The sequence below is a fragment of the Larus michahellis genome, chromosome 6 (assembly GCF_964199755.1).
Source record: "Larus michahellis chromosome 6, bLarMic1.1, whole genome shotgun sequence".
Classification (NCBI taxonomy): Eukaryota; Metazoa; Chordata; class Aves; order Charadriiformes; family Laridae; genus Larus; species Larus michahellis.
This window is the reverse complement of record NC_133901.1, coordinates 5,077,159-5,094,512: the sequence shown is the minus strand read 5'-3', so window position 1 is coordinate 5,094,512 and position 17,354 is coordinate 5,077,159. Positions and strand designations below refer to the sequence as shown.

Sequence of the window (17,354 nt, the reverse complement as noted above, 5' to 3'; positions counted from 1 at the left end):
AATAAAATAACTGTGAGAGAACTACCAACTGTTCTGAGCCCAAATCAGGGCAGCCTGGGCCTGAGCACTAATGGTAATTTCTCGAGTATCAGATTATAAATTTGGTTGATTTTCCACAATGAACAGATTAATTTTGGATGACTCGAGAGGTGTCAGTCTCTTCTCCCAAGTAACAAATGATAGGATGAGAGGAAATGTCCTCAAGTTGCACCAGGGTAGGTTTAGATTCATTATTAGGAAAAATTTATTGACCAAAAGGGTTATCAAACATTGGAGCAGGCTGCCCAGGGAAGCGGTTGAGTCACCATCCCTGGAGGTATTTAAAAGATAGATAGATGTGGCACTTGGGGACATGGTTTAGTGATGGACTTGGTAGTGCTAAATTAATCATTTGACTTGATGATCTTAAAAGTCTTTTCCAACCTAAACAATTCTATGATTCCGTCTTTTGTACTAAACCAAGTCTTTTTGCTGAAGTGCAGCTGTAGATCATATTTATTTTCGAGACACAAAACAAATATTCCAAGGCAGCCTTTATCAGAGATTCAATAAAAAAATTGGAAATCAGCTCCATCAGTCATTGCTTGCAGGCATCGTTCCTTTGTCTGGATCAACGTTTATTTTCTAAAATGTGTTTCTTGATAGTACTAATGCGATTATCCCACTTTTCTATACAACAATAGCAATTTTATTTCAAAGCGTAATCGTAAATAACACGGCCTTTCGTGTTTAAATGTATTTCCTTTTGTGCGTGTGTGTGTAGAGTGCTGCACAGCTGGATCACACATGCATCTTTTCTTTCGAGCAGCCTCGGTATGTTACCAAGCTTTTGTTCTGCTACCTTAGTCTTTATATGAATTGCTTTGCAGAAATGATTGGAGTTAGGAAACTTTTGGAAGGTTTAAAGTGAGCGAGTTGTATCTGTTCTCAGTCATGTTCTGGAGAAATGTCTGACGCCCTAGAACACCTTAGTAAAGCCTTGCTTTGGCAGTATGCATTTCAGCCAGCGTTGGGGTAAGTGTCCCACCTTGTTGCCAGCAAACCCACCAGAACGCAGGAGGTGGTGTTTACACCAACAGGAGCCGTGGGTGCAGCCGAGTTTACGCTGCCTCCTCCCTCCAGCTACTTGCCTGGTGCATCTCCAGGGAGAAATCTCTCTGGGGAATATCAAGGAGAGCAGCCATGTCCTGGGACGTCCAGGGGTGCCCGGAGGATAGAAGAGGTTGCCACAGGAAAGCCCTGCAGGCTAGCTGAGAGGGGGCCAGTCGCAGAGCAACGCTGAGCAGTTTACCCAGCCTTGCTCCCCTCAACGCTGGGTGGGTGCCATGGGAAAGTAGAGGGAGGCTCATTCAGCAAGACTTGGTTCAGGTCACAAGGTTAGAAATAACGGGTCATGAGCAAAGCGGCGTAAACAACCCTATTCCAACTTGAGCAAACGTCTCCGTTTCAACTGCTGAACTCTCACCTGGGATCCCACCAACGTGTCCTCACCTGGGGGTGAGGGTTCACACTGGCTTCTGCGCACAGCCTCGAGCAGGGGGACACAAGAGAGGCTGGGCAGTGGTGACCCCACCTCCACAGGACAGTGCCAGGCTCAGCAGACCCTCTGAGCTCCTACATACGATCTCTCCATGTAGTGTGAGCCCAGTTAAAGAGCCTCTGCAGCAACCTTGCCATCGGCACCCAATTCTGCTGCAGGCACTGCTTTAATCCTGCCGTTCACCTTCTGCTTCCTAGGAAGAAGGAATGCAGTGCCAGTGACTCACTTTGCATTTGTATCAGCCTTGAGAAAGGGATTCTGGGATGCTGGATGGTTCCTACAGTTATTCGGGGCTGCATGCCCTGGGGCTCTTAAAAACTACCGCAGTACTGGCTCTGCCTGCTCCGTGGTCACCCTTACCTCTTCCGTGGTCCACACAACCGCCCAGCCGGACAAACGTGGTCGGATGAGGTATGCGCAGAGAGCCGTGCCAGCTGAATTACCCAGGGAATTACCCTGGGCATACACGAGAGCAGAGGCAAGTGGTGACAACGCAGGGACGTTGAGCTGGCGGGAACCACCTGTAACTCCCACAAGGAAGGGGGAAAGCACACAGTAACTCCGGCTGTTCCCTCCTCCTGGGGCTGCAGTTGGTGCTAGTCCAGTGATATCCCACGCACGACATGGGGGGCCTGGTGCTTTTCATAGTCGTGCGAGATGCTCTCTCTCCTGAACAGAATAGAGGGGGGCAAACCCACGAGGCACTCGCTGCCCAAGCCTCGGGTCTGCAGTTACACCTACAGCCTGTAAAATTTAAGGACCGCTGATCTACAGCCAGGATTTATTGCCACCCTGCTGGGGAGGAGATTCCTTCAGCACAGCTATTCAGGCTGTGCCTCTGGGTAAAGCTTCAGGATTTAGTGAAAACACTTGAGCACAGGCTTAGTTACCTTAAATTAAATCTCATGCTTACATGTGCTGCTGGATGCAGAGCTTGTAATTCCGCAGGTCCCATAGATTTCAGTGAAAGATAAGGACACGGAGCACCTTGGAATATCCGTGGTACCTCAAAGGCTTGGTCCCTGCATATGCAGCACTTGGTTCAGCTTCATCCTCATCGGCTGAGACTCGGGAGATGGAGGGTAGCGCTTCTCAGCGACGAAAAACAAGTTGAAGTGAGGCAGAAAAATCTGTGATAAATTAGTGTGGAAAGTGTTAATGGGGCCAAATGTCCTGAGTTTATTGGATTAGGGAAGTCAAACTAATTTTAAAATTATGCCTAGAGAGTGGGAAACTGGATATCGTTAGCCATTTGTCTGACACAACAGGAAAGTCTTAATGGCTGTCATCTCAGCACATTAGGAAAACACTGTCAAAGCTCTTGCTGACGAGATGCTTTCTCAGGTATTATTAATTATATTGCATTATTAGCCAACCACAGTATGGCGACATATTTCGCATGTTAACTAAAGTGCAATGACCATTTAGCTAATAAGTCTGACTTGGTCTTTTAAATTTTCTTAATGATTAGCAACTTAGTAAAACTGTAACGCTGAGAGATAAAAATAATGATTCAACGAGCTGTGTCTCAAGAACAAGTTTGAACTGGAACTTGCAGGTAGCAAGGACAGATAAAGTGTACAGTCCTAATTACCAGCCTGATGTGACAAGACAGAAGTAAACACATCTGCAGATTTAGTCAACTTGTATGACCCCTTCCTGCATCGTCACACGTGGTAAAAGTGCACTTGTGATAGCACAGCCCAGCGTATCAGCGTAATCCTTCCACCACAGCGCTGGTGAGGACAGGGGTTGCTGCAGCCTTCGGCAGCGCCGAGCTCTGCACATCCCACCCCAGGCTGCAGCCCGCCCCACCGCAACCGTGAGCGGAATTGATTTGAAACATCCCGGGGTGAGCAAAGCATCATGTCCAGGGGGATATACAAATAAATGAAATTATAATAGTAAAAGGCGTGAAGGCATGTTGTCCAGTTGTGGCCCAAGAGGGTCCCTGGTGGGAGGTCCCAGCCAGGAAGGAGAAGGCTGGCTTCCCTTATATGCAGCGGTGAGGAAGCACAATCTGAAACTCGGGGTGCGTCTCCTTAGCCCACAGAATTCACAGCATGCTGGAAGCAGACTGGGAAAAAATAATTAGTGGCATGTGAAGTCTGCTAGCTCTGTGGCTCCTGTTTAGCCAGAACCTTCATAGAGGTGTGGGATGAAACAAGGAGAGAAAGGCTGATTAAGTATACACACGGCTTTCAGCTGACAACCGTTTTTAGAGAGTCATTTTCCTTAAGTGCCTCTGAACCCCCAGGCAGATCTTCCGTGAAGTTCAGGAATATAGCTATGGGCAGTGTTAGTGTTGTGGGCTTTGTTAAACTAATGAATGTGCTACATTACAGTAATCAGATCAGGCTTTCTATTCTCATTCACTTTGTAACACGCAGGAAAACAAAGACTGGCAGTTCGGAATGTTGCTAAATAAATGAGCCCTCGCTGCAGAGTTGCTGACAGTGTCACTGACTGAAGCCCCTCAGGCATTAGGACGAAGCTCAGCAGAAGTTTAGAGAAGCAGTTTTGGCCAGCCTTTCTCATGTTCAGCCACCTGTATGACCGTTGTGTGGCCATAGCTCGAGCCCTTTCGTTTGTATGGACTGGCCATCTGACAAGGACCGAGCGGGGACATCTGTGAGCCCAGTGCCAGGACCCTCCCTGTCTCTGCTGTCCCATCCTCCCATTCCTGGAGGGAACCCAGCCTGGCTTTGCCCCCAGAGCAGGGGCAAATCTGTTTCGAACCCCGTCGCTCCTGCCTGTTGTGCCTAGAGAGGTCCCAGCACCAAGTTTTAAGCTGCACCAGCGCCCATGCAAGCAGAGGTGCGCTTTACAGGGGGCTTTTACAGGTGGCTGGTGGGGACAGCTGGGGTTAGATGCCTGCGTGCCTCCAGTGAAGGTCCATCCCGATGCAGAGCCAGCTCCCACCGGCGCCAGGGCTGCCTCCCAGCCCTGCAGTCTCACCTCTGGACCATCCATTTCAAAGGGATTTAGCTGAGGGGTTTGCACAGCAATTATCACCTATGGAGCAAACATACCCTGCCACGAAAATACCTCCCATCTGGAGCTGGAAACATGACTGAGATGTGCAGAGGGAAAAAAAAAACCACAACGGTGCAAGCCAACACATGCCGTAGATGTTGCTCATTGTCACTTTTATGTAACAGACGTAGATAACATTGCTGAAAGCAAGAACCCATCTCTTTTTTGTCCTTTTTTTTTTTTTTTACATTCAGAGAATCCATGATAACATTTAAATGCCTGCACTAGACGCCATGGAGTGGCTCTGAGCCTGCCACGCTGGTCTCACCCGAGGAGACCTGTTTACAGCAGACAGACTCTGACGGCTTGACCCAGAGCCTGCGCCCCAGCTCCGCTGCTCTCTTCTGTGCACCGGGGACCTTCCCTAAAACCAAATCCAGCCTACGATCCTCCTTGGTCCATCTGTCCTCAGGCTTTTCATTGTGTTCCATCCTCTGTTACTTTATTGTCACTGGCAGTCACAGTGACTGAGCAATGCTGGTGCTTCATCTCTAAATAAATAATGGATTTCTATCCTGAGAAAGTTGCTAGAAAGTAACCTGGTAGGACAACGAGGAACATGCAAATCGTAAAAGTCAAGCAGATAGAGAGCAGGCTTTTACAATGATCCCAACATATCCTCCCCAAAAAAAAGGAAGAAAAATCTTTGCGATTTGATTTTGTCACATAAAAGCATCTCATGAAGAAGCTAAACAAGCACAAACAAGGCTATAGAAACAACACAACCTCCTGCTCGCACACTATGTTGTCTGAAGCACATCCAGCCAGCAAAACCTTAAGTGGTGCAAAGTCGGGGTCGGATTGGTGGGGCACCTTCCAGTTAACGCTGCAATATCCGTTTCCCCTTATTATCATTAAGTGTTAGGGTACGGGGAGCCCGCGCTGAAGCTGGAGCCTGTGGGTCTAAGCATTGTACAAAAGGAAGGGGAGGCAGAGGCAGAGGGTGGGGAGGGAGGAGCAGTGAGGGGAGGTGACCTGGTGATGGTCACACCACAGGAGGGATGTCAGCTGGACTCATTGCGTGGTCAAGGATGTGCTGTGGCTTGTGCTGCTGCAGGGATAAAGGAGGGAGGAAAGGCTTCGGAGGAGGAAAGAGGAGGTAAACAGTCTGGCTGAAACAAAAGAAAAAACAAGGCACATCAGCCCAGACAGAGTTTCTAAGATTCTCCAAAAAAATGTTGTGACTTGAGAAATCCTTATGAGATTCCGTAATGCACGGTTAGCAAAGCAAGCGAGGTGCATCCCAACCGATCCAGGTGGGATCCACCTTCTTCCTCTGCACAGGCAAGAGTAAGGGGGAGTTTGCTCGGTCTGTTTTCCTTAGCACCTCGGGTGATCAGTGCCGTGCGCTGGTAGCACAACGGCACTAGCAGTTGATTTCTCAAGGCATCAGCTCACTCAGCAGAAGGAAGCAGCAAGCACGGGACAAAAAGGTGAAAACATGAGGCTACAGCATCACCCGACCCCTCTTTCCTTCATTCCATCTGAGCAATGACCCTGCTCAATGTAATGCTTTGCCAAGTAGGAAGATCATTGTCCCACTGGGCTCTTCCAGTGGGGCATGGAGACGCACATGCAATGTATTCCTCCTGTCCTTTCCCCGGCTCTTCCCACAGCCCAGTTGTACCGAGTATTTCAGAGTAAAACTCCAGGCTAGCATCTGCGGCTCGGAGGTGTGAGCCGCAGCAGCCAGAAGGCCTCTGATGGATGGGTCCTCCTGGTCTGCCAGCTGCAAGGTTTTTGAGAAATGAGACTTTTGCCCAATGTTATTCCTGCGGCGCCTGAAGGAGGTCCATGTTCAGTCCCTCCTTTCTGGGTCCGTGGCAATATCTATGCCTCCTCACTGCCTCGCAGGTCTTCCAGCTCAGTCATGGCTTTGGCTGGGAGCTTCTTGCGGCGGAACACAGCTGCGATCTCCTCAAAGGACTTTCCTTTCGTCTCTGGTACTTTGAAGTAAGCGAACAGAAAGAAGACTAGAAGCAGAGCTGCAAAGATCGCAAACACGTACGGTCCGCACAGATCCTGCAGTGGGGGGAAATGAGAACAGGGGACACCACCATCAGCACCGCGGGGATGGCTTCACCTTCCTACCCTGGGTGGCTGAGTTGCCCAGCGGGACTTGGGGATGGAGATCTGGGAGGCACGTGCACATCCCACACCGTATCGGTCCGGTTTTAGAGGGGTTTCTTACCGCTATGTACTGGAAACACATTCCCACGATGAAGTTGCAGGTCCAGTTGCAGAAGCCGGCGACGGCGATGGCGGCGGGGCGCGGGCCTTGGCTGAACAGTTCGGCTACGATAAACCAGGGGATGGGCCCCGGCCCCACTTCAAAGAAGATGACGAAGAGGAAGATCGCGACCATGCTGACATAGCTCATCCAGGCAAACTCGCTCTGCAAGAAGGTGCGCTCAGTGTTACGGTCCCAACACGACTCATTAATTATCACTAATTACTTTAATTAGGCTTCTTTTTCAGAAATTTCTTTCTATTCAGACAAGTGGGGACTGGACATGCATAATTAAAGCTCTAAACTCTTGCAAATCACTGGGGCTTGCACCAGTGCTTTGGACTGATTTTGATGGGGGCTGGCTCCATCCCCTGCCGGTTCTGCCCCGTGTCTCACAGCCTGACCCCTCTCCTGGGTGTCGAAGGAATAATTTCTCCCTTTTTTATGACAAGATGGTAGTCTAGCATCCTTGTGCCAAGCCAGGGAGATGCAGGTTGAGGGTTTAGGGCACGTGGAGGTATGCCCTGGGTTTTCTTAGCAGGCATGGGACTATGCTGTGCGAATAGTGCAGTTGCTGTGTAAGGAGCTGAGGTTGTCAGTGGGCTCAGGGAGGGGACAGGGGACACACATCATTTCCAGCAGCACTGGGGTATCTCAGGGGCCAAAGAGTGCAATGTCCTCAGGCACTGCCGTAACCAGAGATGGCTCCAGCTATGGCCACTTTGAACTGTCCCTTCTAAGGACAAACGTTTTCTGAACTTCTTTGAGATGAAAATGCAAAACATTAACTTTTAAAGGGTGGTTGGTCTTCTCTTGTTTGCAAACCATAGAGAAAAAAATGGAGAGAAATCCTTACCAGGAGCACAAGTCCAACTGTCATGGCCACGGCGCTTATTAACATGCCCATCAAACCAGCCAGGAACAGGGACCGCCTGCCTGTCTTCTCCACCAGAAAGACCTGTAGAAACATGTGCAGCAGCTCAGTCTCCAGCATCGCCGTTCTCAGGAGGTTCAATCAGGTCCATCAGCAATGAGCAGCCTGTCACCGCTACCACGCTGCGCTTCTGCCCTTTTAGCTCTCGCGGTGGAGATTTATGTGCTGGTTTCCAAGTGTCAGAGACTCTGCTGGTGGCTGTTAGGGAGCCAGACTGAGCAGTTGCCCTGCCAAGGGCAGGACAAACCCACATATACTCACAGCTCATGCATTGCCAAGCTCTCAGGACTTCCCACTGCTCCTACACATATATTGCTGACTATGGACATTTTTTCTCTCTCTTTTTTTTTTTTTTTTAAATAAATTTGCTAGGTCTGCATTAGTTTGGAAGCAACCTTGAAAATGCAGCATGTATCAAGTCACCTCACCGGCCATTGCACCTTGCCAGTCCTAGGGCAGGGGTAGTTGTGTAGCAGCTGGAGTCAGGATTTTTTCCTCCAGTTTCTCCCAGACTCCTTCTGCTTCCCTGGTAGCCACAAGGCTTAGCTTGCTCCTTCTCCGCTCCTCTTAGTGAACTCCAGCCATCTCACCCAACTTTTGACATCTAAGGCTGTACCAACCACTTCACCCAATGGGGAGGTGTAGGTAACTCCAGAGGACAGTGCATCTGGCCTGCCCTAACATACCGTGCCCTGGCCTCTGAGGCTGCCTGCTCCTTCCCCTCTGCTCAAAAGGACACCTTTGGCCATCAGCTCAATCTTTCCTGCCGTTACAGCAAGTGATTTATGCTTCCGAGAGACCATCTGTTTTCCTGGAGGCAGTTCATCCTGCAGACTCGTGAAGCCGCAGAGGGCGAGCCTCTGCGCTCCCTTCTCCCCTTGCCAAGGTCCACCCAGCCGTCGATGCTTCTGCCTTTTGATCGGGGTCAGTCATTTATTGACAGATGCAGGTAATCTTTAAGTGCTCCTGGCCAAAAGAAGCAAAGATCAAATGCCCCAGGCTGCAAGTACCACAGCCCCAAGGTGGAGATCAAACTGCAGGAGACCCTCCAAGCTGGAGAAAGACCTCTTCCAACTGCATGCCTCCGTGCCTCGTTTCACAATAAACATCATCTTTTCTCCTCTGTATGGGACCTGGGATGACCTACTTCTAAAGCAGGTTCGCCCCAAGACCTCCTGTCTCATGCACGCTGGACTAAGATCTCTCAGAGCTGTGTATTTCTACCCTGTAGCTAGTCCTGCTTCGTGGTGGGTAGAAGTCCTTTCCTCCCTAAGTCTCTCTAGAGATGTGAGGGAAATGGGCTTGGCATTTCCTGATCTTATATTAATGGCCACATTAAAAAAAAAATAATTGCCTGCTGATAGGAATTGTGTTAATACTCTCAGGAGAGAGACAATGAAAGGAAAGGCTGTGAAAACGGAACCATCCTTTTATTGCTGCGGAGCACTGCGCAAATACGATGAGGATAGGTGCTAGATTAATTTATTACTGTGGAATAGCCTCTGGATATCACTCGTGCAGGCACTATGTACATACGGAAAACAATTTGAAAGATAACAGGTAAGAGGGAGATTGTGAGCTACTGGCTTCCCCATCGCAACGCCAGGGGGAATAGGACCCGCAGAATTTCAGTCTCAAAGGCAGCTTTTATTTTGAGGGGACACGCTGAACTACCAGAGCTTCCCCAAACACGGTGATGCAGTTTTCACTCACGAGGCATTCAGCGGTGCTGTTTGATAGCAACAGGCTGTATTTCAAGGCTTGATTTTTCAAACGAGACTTGCCCAGGGAATGATTTTTTCCTGCAAGGCGCGCAGGGTCAGCCCTGCAAAATCGCATATCCCAGCCCCAGCTCCAGGATAAAAATCAAATTTCCAAACCACATTCTAGCTTACGTGTTTTTGTAGCCTAAGGGGCAGGAACATTTACTTACGGAGATAACAGTGAAGACTGTGTTCACCACTCCAACGCCAATCGTTGCGTAAACTGGTTGGTCAACTCCAGCTCTCTCGAAAATGTTTGTAGAGTAGTAAAAGATCTATCAAAATACATGAGGATGAAGGATTAGGTAACAGGGCTGGTGGAACTTTTTGTTCTCTTGAGGGAAGCCTTGCACTTGCTTGGCTGAGATGTGAAGTAATTTAATTATGATTACTTTTCCAACTTTTTAATGGCTTCTTGTAATAATTAAAGCTGAAACTTTCAAAGGAGCCTGAGGGAGTTAGAATTCCTATTGAAATTCCCCTCCAGAGCTATTGCATTTGCACATTTTAAGCTGTTTTTTTTTTGGCATGTAGTCCCGTGTTTAATCTTGAACGCCAGATCACAAGCGCCGAGCGCTGGAGACAAATACCTGAACATGACTGAGTTTTAAATGAATTTTAAAATATTGCTACGTTGGAATGACTCAAGTCTTTCCCTTCTCTCAACAAATAAGGCAATTCCTATCTCGTGGAAGTTCAGGGCAGGAGGTAAATGGGTGGCTGACCCCACGGCTGGTGGATGGGGCTGGGCACAGCATCGAGCTGGGGCAGTCGGGCTCCACGGGCTGCTCATCCCCGGCTCAGCCCTGCAAGGCTGAGCATCCCTGCAGGCTGCCCCGCGCTGCGGTGCGGGAACGCTCTCAGAGTTTTGAAAGGTGGTGGGACAGAGGCCTCAGCCTTTGTCAAATTGCCACCAGGCTTCCAAAAATCCGAGTCTTAGCCAATTTTGAAAAGGCGGCTCCGTGCTTCTAGATATAAAATGGTAATTTCTGGTATCCCAGGAGATGCTGCAAAAACTGTTCAGCTAAAAATTGCTAAAAGAGGGTGATTGCGTGGCTCCTGGGGTGAGCAGGTAGAGAGCAAACTGCTGACATACCCAGGTTTGAGAAGGGTCACGGGAGAGCTCAGTGTGAACTCTGATGGTTGATGGTTGGACTCGATGATCTGAAAGGCCCCTTCCAACCCAGACAATTTTATGATGATTCTACGACTCGCTGTGCCAGCTGGTTTCATACTGAACTCCCTCGCATCCTTCTCCCCTCCTGCCCTCCCGCAGCCTGGCTCAGTGGTGATGTCCACCTTCATCACTGATGATGGTGGCCGAGGAGCCTACTGCAGTCACGGGAGAGACTTCTCTTCACCCCTACATGGCTTGGATGGAGCCAGCATTGCCTTTTCATGCTCAGTGTGGATTTCTTTATAGGCAAACGTTTTGGGAGACTCACCGCGTTGATTCCTGAGAACTGCTGAGATATCTGCACCATCAGCGCTACGATAACAGCCTGCCTGTACTTCGAAGAGGTGAAAAGCTGCCTTATGGAGACTTTCTTTTCACTAGCAGCTTCTTGCTTTTCCTTTTCCATCTCAGCAATCTCTTTCATCGGGTCACAGTTTCCTCTGAGCCTTTTCAAACCTTAAGAGAAAGAAAAGATTGGCATTTTATTTTCATGGTAGATGAGGAGCAGAGTAAGGACAAGGATCTCTCTAGCCAAAACCCAGGGTAAGCCAACCACATGGACAGTCACATCCTCTTGCTCTGAGGACTCCTATGGCACATCAAGCCCCAAAAATGTGTCTGCTTGGCAAGGGGCGGCTGCACGTTAGTTCTGTGAAAGCGCTGAGACACCACGCTCAAGCCTCGTCCTTCTGTGTTTAATACTATGTATAGTATAAAAGCAACTCCAGACAAGCCCAGAATGTGTGTCTTACTTTTTTTAGCTTCTTCCACCTTCCCCAGTTTGATGTAAAGGTATCGTGGGCTCTCGGGGCACAGTAAGAGCAGGAAGAACTGCAGGAGGGCAGCCACGCCGGACAGACCGAGGAGCAGGGGCCACATCTCGTCATTGCCCAGGAGAAAGTCTAGTCCGAGGACCTGGAATAATTGAGGCACGTGTGAATGGCTTATTTTGCACCCTAGAAGAAGAAAGCGATGGACCACTATGGCATTTCTAAGTGGCGACCTGGAAGAAAACTAGAAGCAAATACCAATTCTCAGTCCTCGCAATTTGATTTCTTTAGTTATGACGCACATTTACAAGGAGGGAATGAACAGATGGCGTAAAATGTCATGAGTGAGGCTTTGGGACAGCCCTCTGCAAGCCTGTTCCCCACCCTGGGGTGACTCGGTCCTCACTGGGATGTGCCACTGGCAGGAGATATGTGCCTGGCCAGAAGCACTCAGCAAATAGAGGCATCCCGATTAAGTGTTTTCTCCTCGGACCTTGCTATCCTGCGTTTTTAGGGTATGGGTTTTTATGGGCATATGTGTCCTAAGCACTTCCACAAAGGTGCGGAGCTTGGGTGGAGGTCCACGTGGTGTGGGATGCCCCAGCTGCCTGGCCACTAACCAGCACAGTCTGAACACCAGGGCTGCAGCTCAGCAAATAGGCTAACTGGAGCTCTGCTTCAGTGTGTCATTGTGGCATTGAAAAAGGTCCTCCAGAGGGGTTGTGAGTCCTTGCGACCTTTTTCCTTCTACAATTGGCGATGCATTTTTTGTATTCCCACAGCCAGTGGAGCTGGCAGGATCTACCTTGCAAGGTTTTTTTTCCCCCATGGTCTGTCCCTAGTCTTTGGTTAAGTCAGATTAGAGGAACTTTGTGATTACGTTAAGTTTTTCTGGATGTGTTGGTTCTCAGTACATTTATGTGCCAACCTGTCATGTAGCTGGGACTCCTGCCTTGGTGGGCAATGCTGATGGAAGATGCTGAGGGGACTGGAACACCTCTCTTATGAAGAAAGGCTGAGGCATTTGGGTCTCTTCAGTCTGGAAAAAAGACGGCTGAGGGGGGATCTTATCAACACTTATCAATACTGAAAGGGTGGGTGCCAGGAGGATGGGGCCAGGCTCTTTTCAGTGGTGCCTGGGGACAGGACAAGAGGTAACGGGCACAAACTTGAGCATCAGAAGTTCCACCTAAACATGAGGAGGAACTTCTTTCCTTTGAGGGTGGCAGAGCCTTGGCACAGGCTGCCCAGAGAGGTGGTGGGGTCTCCGTCTCTGGAGACATTCCAAACCCCACCTGGACGCGTTCCTGTGCCACCTGCTCTGGGTGACCCTGCTCTGGCAGGGGGTTGGACGAGATGATCTCCAGAGGTCCCTGACAACCCTGTGGTTCTATGATTCCATGATTCTGTGTTGGACTCCCTGCTTCTTGATGAAGCCTTTTCTGAGTACCTGAATATCAGGGATCTCATACTCAGGATCCAGCCTGACTCGGATGAAATGGCTGCAAAAACTTTGCAGTGGAGGGGAGAAATTGTTTGCAGAAGTACTTTTTATTTCATGAGAAGTCATCTTTGTTAAGGACACCTCTGACTCAAGGTAGGAGTTTAACCCCATTAGAGCAGATGGCTTCCCACTCTCCTTCAGTTTCGGGGAGGAATGGTGAGTGATACCTCAGCATATCCCTGGGGCATCTCTAGTCTCTGAAATATCCTTTCTGGACTCGTGTGCTTTCTTTCTTACCTGGCTGATGAGGATTCCCGTGACGATAGCGAGCTGGTGCAATGTCCCCAGTGCTCCTCGAAGGGCCGTGGGAGAGACCTCGCTGACGTACATGGGCACGAGTCCGGAGGAGAGCCCTGCACCAGGCACACATGGTTGTCACCTCTCTAGACCACAGCTCAGCAACCAGCAAAAACCAATTCCCAAATAGGAAAGGAAGATGGAGCCCGTGTGCTGCATCCCACATCCCACCATGTCCCTCGTGCCTGCCTGGGAACCACCCGCACCCTGCAAAGGTGCCAGGATATCCCCAGATTCCCGAGCTGGGAAGCCTTTACACTTGAACACACACGTAGGAGCATGGAGCAGAGATCATCCCCTGGGAGAAGTTATCACAGAGCAAAGAGCTTTCTTAAAACTTGCCTTGAACCTGCAGAGTGGAGTGTTGTATTTGCATACCAGAAACAGTGATAATGAGCTGTTATTTCTATGCTAATTCTTATGTGATTGCATATTATTTGCCTACTATCTTATCCCTGCTATGTACAGTACTCCTGTACTGTGTGCTAGATAGTACTGTTGTCTAGGGAACCTATTAAACAGCATGGCTGATAACATACTGTTACAGCCGCCACCACCAAGACCGAGCCTTGAGATAGAAAAGAGGGAGTTGCTCCTTTCTAGGATATGTAAAATAAAACGATTTCATGATAGAACCGACCCAAATGGGAAAGATCCTGGATTGAGAAGGACAGACACAGGGGGAAGAGGGAAACTCCCACCTCTGAAACCACTTCTGAACTGAAAAAAAAAAAGATTTTAAAATAGAAGAAATTCTGACGGCAGCCCTGGAGCGTTGCAGCACGCAGCGGCCAGCCAAGGGACAGATAACCCTGCCGGGACTTACCACAGTACAGCCCCGTGACGGCTCTCCCGGCGATGATGAGGATGTGAGATGGCCCGAATTTCGCCAGCCCCATGAGGAGGTTCCCGGCGATGGAGAGGACGTTCACCACCAGCATGGCTTTCACCCTGCAAGGCAGCAGCAGCACAGCTCGTTCTGACTCCTCTCGCAGCCAAAGCAGCCATCGCGACATACAGTCAGAGCTACTAAGTGACTTAATCAGCACTACACGGGAAAAAATAATGGTTGTAGGCACTGGAAAAACATCAGACAGGGCTGCAATCGGAGTAGCTAAAAGAATATTATACAGCCTGTGCCAATGCCATGCAGATGCCCTCTTCTCCCCTTTGCCATGGAAAGAAAGGGGGGAATTTGGAAGTTAGTCGAGGCTGCTCATCAGCTGCTTGTCTGAACTGCAAAAAGTTGCAATAAAATGTCTGATGTATAATTGAGGGTTTTAATAAGCCAGACCTCTGTGATGCTTGGAACAGTATTTTGGAGGCTTGAGGTTATGTCTTTTTTTTTCATTAGATTGTGGAAAATAACACAAATTGTATTTCTGCGGGGAAGAAACGGTTCCAGGGCAAAAATGAAACAGAAAGGCTTGGGCTTTGGCACGCGAGTCAGAGCACACAAGGTCCCCTCACCTCCCCAGCCGGTCACCGATCCACCCCACGGTGAAGGAGGAGACCATGCCGCCGATGGCGAACACCGAGACGGAGAGGGACCAGTACATGGTGAGGATGAGGTGCGGGGAGGTGCCGAGATCCTCGCCCGCGTCAGCCGGGGGTGCCAGCGTGCCCTCGGTGCCACCCCAGGGCTCCGTGCCAGGGACGGCGCTGGTGCCGTCCTCCCCGGAGGTGTTGATGGCATGTCTGTCCAGGGGGGCGATGCCCAGCACACGCCCATAGTGGGCTTCTATCACCTGTGACGGGCAAAGAGGAAAACCGCCGTCAGCTCAAATCTATAACCACCCCCAAACCCTGTTTTGGTTTCTTTTTTTTTTTTTCCTGCCCCAGGAAAAGCTTTTTCACCACAGGCTCTGCAGGGCTGGAATCTCGGGGTCCCCCACAGCTCCCCAACAGCTGGACCCCCAGCGGGGAGGGACCGCGAGGGCAGGCGCGGAGCATCCCCCCCTCATTCGACGCCTCCTCCCGGGGACGGGGTGCACGCGGTGCCCGGATTCGGCACCCGCGGAGAGGTGCCGTCCCTCGGTCCGGGCACAGGGACAGCGTTGCAGGGGGGAACGGCAGCACGGCGTGCAGAGCCCCGCTCCTTTCGCTGCGGGGGGTGGCAGTGAGGAGGGGGTATCTTCAATGTTTTCTCACCCCGCTGCCTTATCGTGGGGGCTTTGTACCACGGGAGGTAGCGGCTGGGGAAGGTCCCTTCTGCGAGGGACAAACCAGCCCTGGCTGCCCCAAAGCCCTCGTCCCTCGGCTGTGCATGGCTTGGGGAGGGCTCGTCTTACCTTTTGGGGAGCATTAATGACACCCAGGCTGTAGCCGTACTGGAAGAAGCCCAACACCGCGGTGAAGACGGAGAGGACCAGCGTTCCTGTGAGGTGCTGGGGGAGGAAGCAGAGAACAGCCTCATCCCGCTGTCCCAGCCCTCCCCAAACCCCATCCCTGTCCCGAGGGACCCCATCCCCGTCCCAAGGGACCCCGCTGCCCGGGACGGTGGCACCCAGGGATGCTGCTGCAGCAGCACAGGCGCTCTGACTGGCTCCGAAGAAGGCGAAGCCTCCAGGGATGGGCAGGATCAGGCCCCCAGGACAGAGCCATGTTGCCCCACAAAGGGCAATCTGTGCCGGGGCTCTCCCCGCTGCCCTGTCCCATCCCATCTCAGCACCTCCGCTGAGCAGAACAGCTAGGAAAAATGACCAAAATGGTGTTTTTCGGCAGTGCTCTTTCAAAAGTATTATTTCCTTCCATCACAGTCAAAATTATCTGAGCTCTTAAAAATAAAAAATAATCCCTTGACCCCTTTGCCCCTGCAAAAGGGCAGTCATCAAAGAGCAATTACTTAAGGGAGGGGATTTTTTTGTGTTGGTTTTGGTCTTGGCAAGCAATAAATACCCTTGCTCGGTGCTGGGCTCCCACAGAAATTCTAGTGTAAAAATACCACCGAGCCGTAGTTACCTTCTCCTCTTGCATTTTGCTTTTCTTGTCCATCTGGCAGCTCCTCCGTTGTCCTCCCGGGAGCGGTCACTGTCCTGGGCTGCGGAGTGAGGTGGGAGCTTGGGCAGGGACAGAGGGACAGCAGGGCTGGGATGGAGACAAGAGGGAACGGGAAAACTGTCTGGCTGGTGCGCCGAGAGATGGGACTATATCAACTCTGGAGTTAATGAGAAACCCAAGCCTTCCCCGCGTTATTTGGCCACCGCTCGGGTCAGAGCAGCCGCTACCAATCCCTGTATTTGGGGGAACAAACGAAACAACGGGAGACCGGCAAAGGCATGGAGCGGACCTCGGAAATCCAAATGATCCAGCTGAAAGGCTGATTTGGGGCTTCCCTCCATTGAACAGTCCACGACGCGACATTCCAGGGACCTGGGAACACGCTACAGCCTATTTCGAGATGTTCAACACCTTTCTTGGCTTCTGTGCCGGGTTGATGTGCTCCAACGCGAACCCCTTGCTGAATTCGCAAGAAGGAACCTTTCCAGCATATGCAGCAAAGAAGCTGGAAAATGACCGAGTGTTTTATTTAGTGTTTACTTGGCACCTGCTTTAAACTATATTTTTGTGTGTATATAACATACACAGCCAAACATATATAAATAAATATGTGTAAAGGTCTCTCTCTCTATATATATGTACATACATACCTGCGTAGCTGTAATGCTCGTACACCCCTGTGCGTATACATCCTGAGCACTCAGAGGAGACGGCTGCATGCCTTTATGGAGCCACAACGTGGCAAAATTACCCAGAACATTACAACACCACAACATTTTCCTTAAAAAGCCCACAAACGGCGCAACGCTGAGCCTTTTGGCACCGCCAGCTGATTGCCGGGCTGTCAGCTGTTGCCGATGCTGGCGAATAGCGCAGCCCTATGGCTGGGCTCGCGCGCTCCTGGTGAACTTTGCCCATCTGCCCAAGCTGGTCTGAGCTGGTCCCGCTCGGGCTTCGCCGTCCTTGACATCATCAGCCAGAGGAGCCGCCGGGCCAGGGCGGGCGGTGGCATCCGTAGCAGAGACGTCAAAGTCTGAATCAGCCCAGGGAAGGTGATTAATGCTCATTACCCCCCAGATAAACTCCTGACGGGTCCGGCAGCG

General features: G+C 50.5%; 1 protein-coding gene across 1 annotated transcript; it reads right to left on the bottom strand.

The window, feature by feature from the left end:
- Window positions 1-4,663: 4,663 nt before the first annotated feature.
- SLC2A2 (solute carrier family 2 member 2) lies at window positions 4,664-16,343 on the bottom strand. Its single transcript, XM_074590828.1, has 11 exons — window positions 16,213-16,343; window positions 15,543-15,638; window positions 14,722-14,999; window positions 14,078-14,202; window positions 13,192-13,307; window positions 11,433-11,595; window positions 10,949-11,136; window positions 9,674-9,778; window positions 7,663-7,764; window positions 6,768-6,971; window positions 4,664-6,598 (listed from the first exon to the last, which is right to left on the bottom strand). The coding sequence occupies exons 1-11, from the start codon at window positions 16,243-16,245 to the stop codon at window positions 6,407-6,409; spliced, it is 1,602 nt and encodes a 533-aa protein (XP_074446929.1). The 5' UTR covers window positions 16,246-16,343; the 3' UTR covers window positions 4,664-6,406.
- Between the last annotated feature and the right edge of the window lie 1,011 nt (window positions 16,344-17,354).

What these genes read in the sequence shown, in the direction of transcription:
- SLC2A2 (XM_074590828.1), bottom strand. Translation starts at nt 16,245, where the DNA reads ATGGACAAGAAAAGCAAAATGCAAGAGGAGAAG. An exon ending in CGGGAATCCTCATCAGCCAG is followed by an intron (nt 11,596 to 13,191) that starts GTAAGAAAGAAA and finishes CAATTATTCCAG; the next exon opens with GTCCTCGGACTAGACTTTCT. An exon ending in CAGTCTTCACTGTTATCTCC is followed by an intron (nt 7,765 to 9,673) that starts GTAAGTAAATGT and finishes ATGTTTCTACAG; the next exon opens with GTCTTTCTGGTGGAGAAGAC.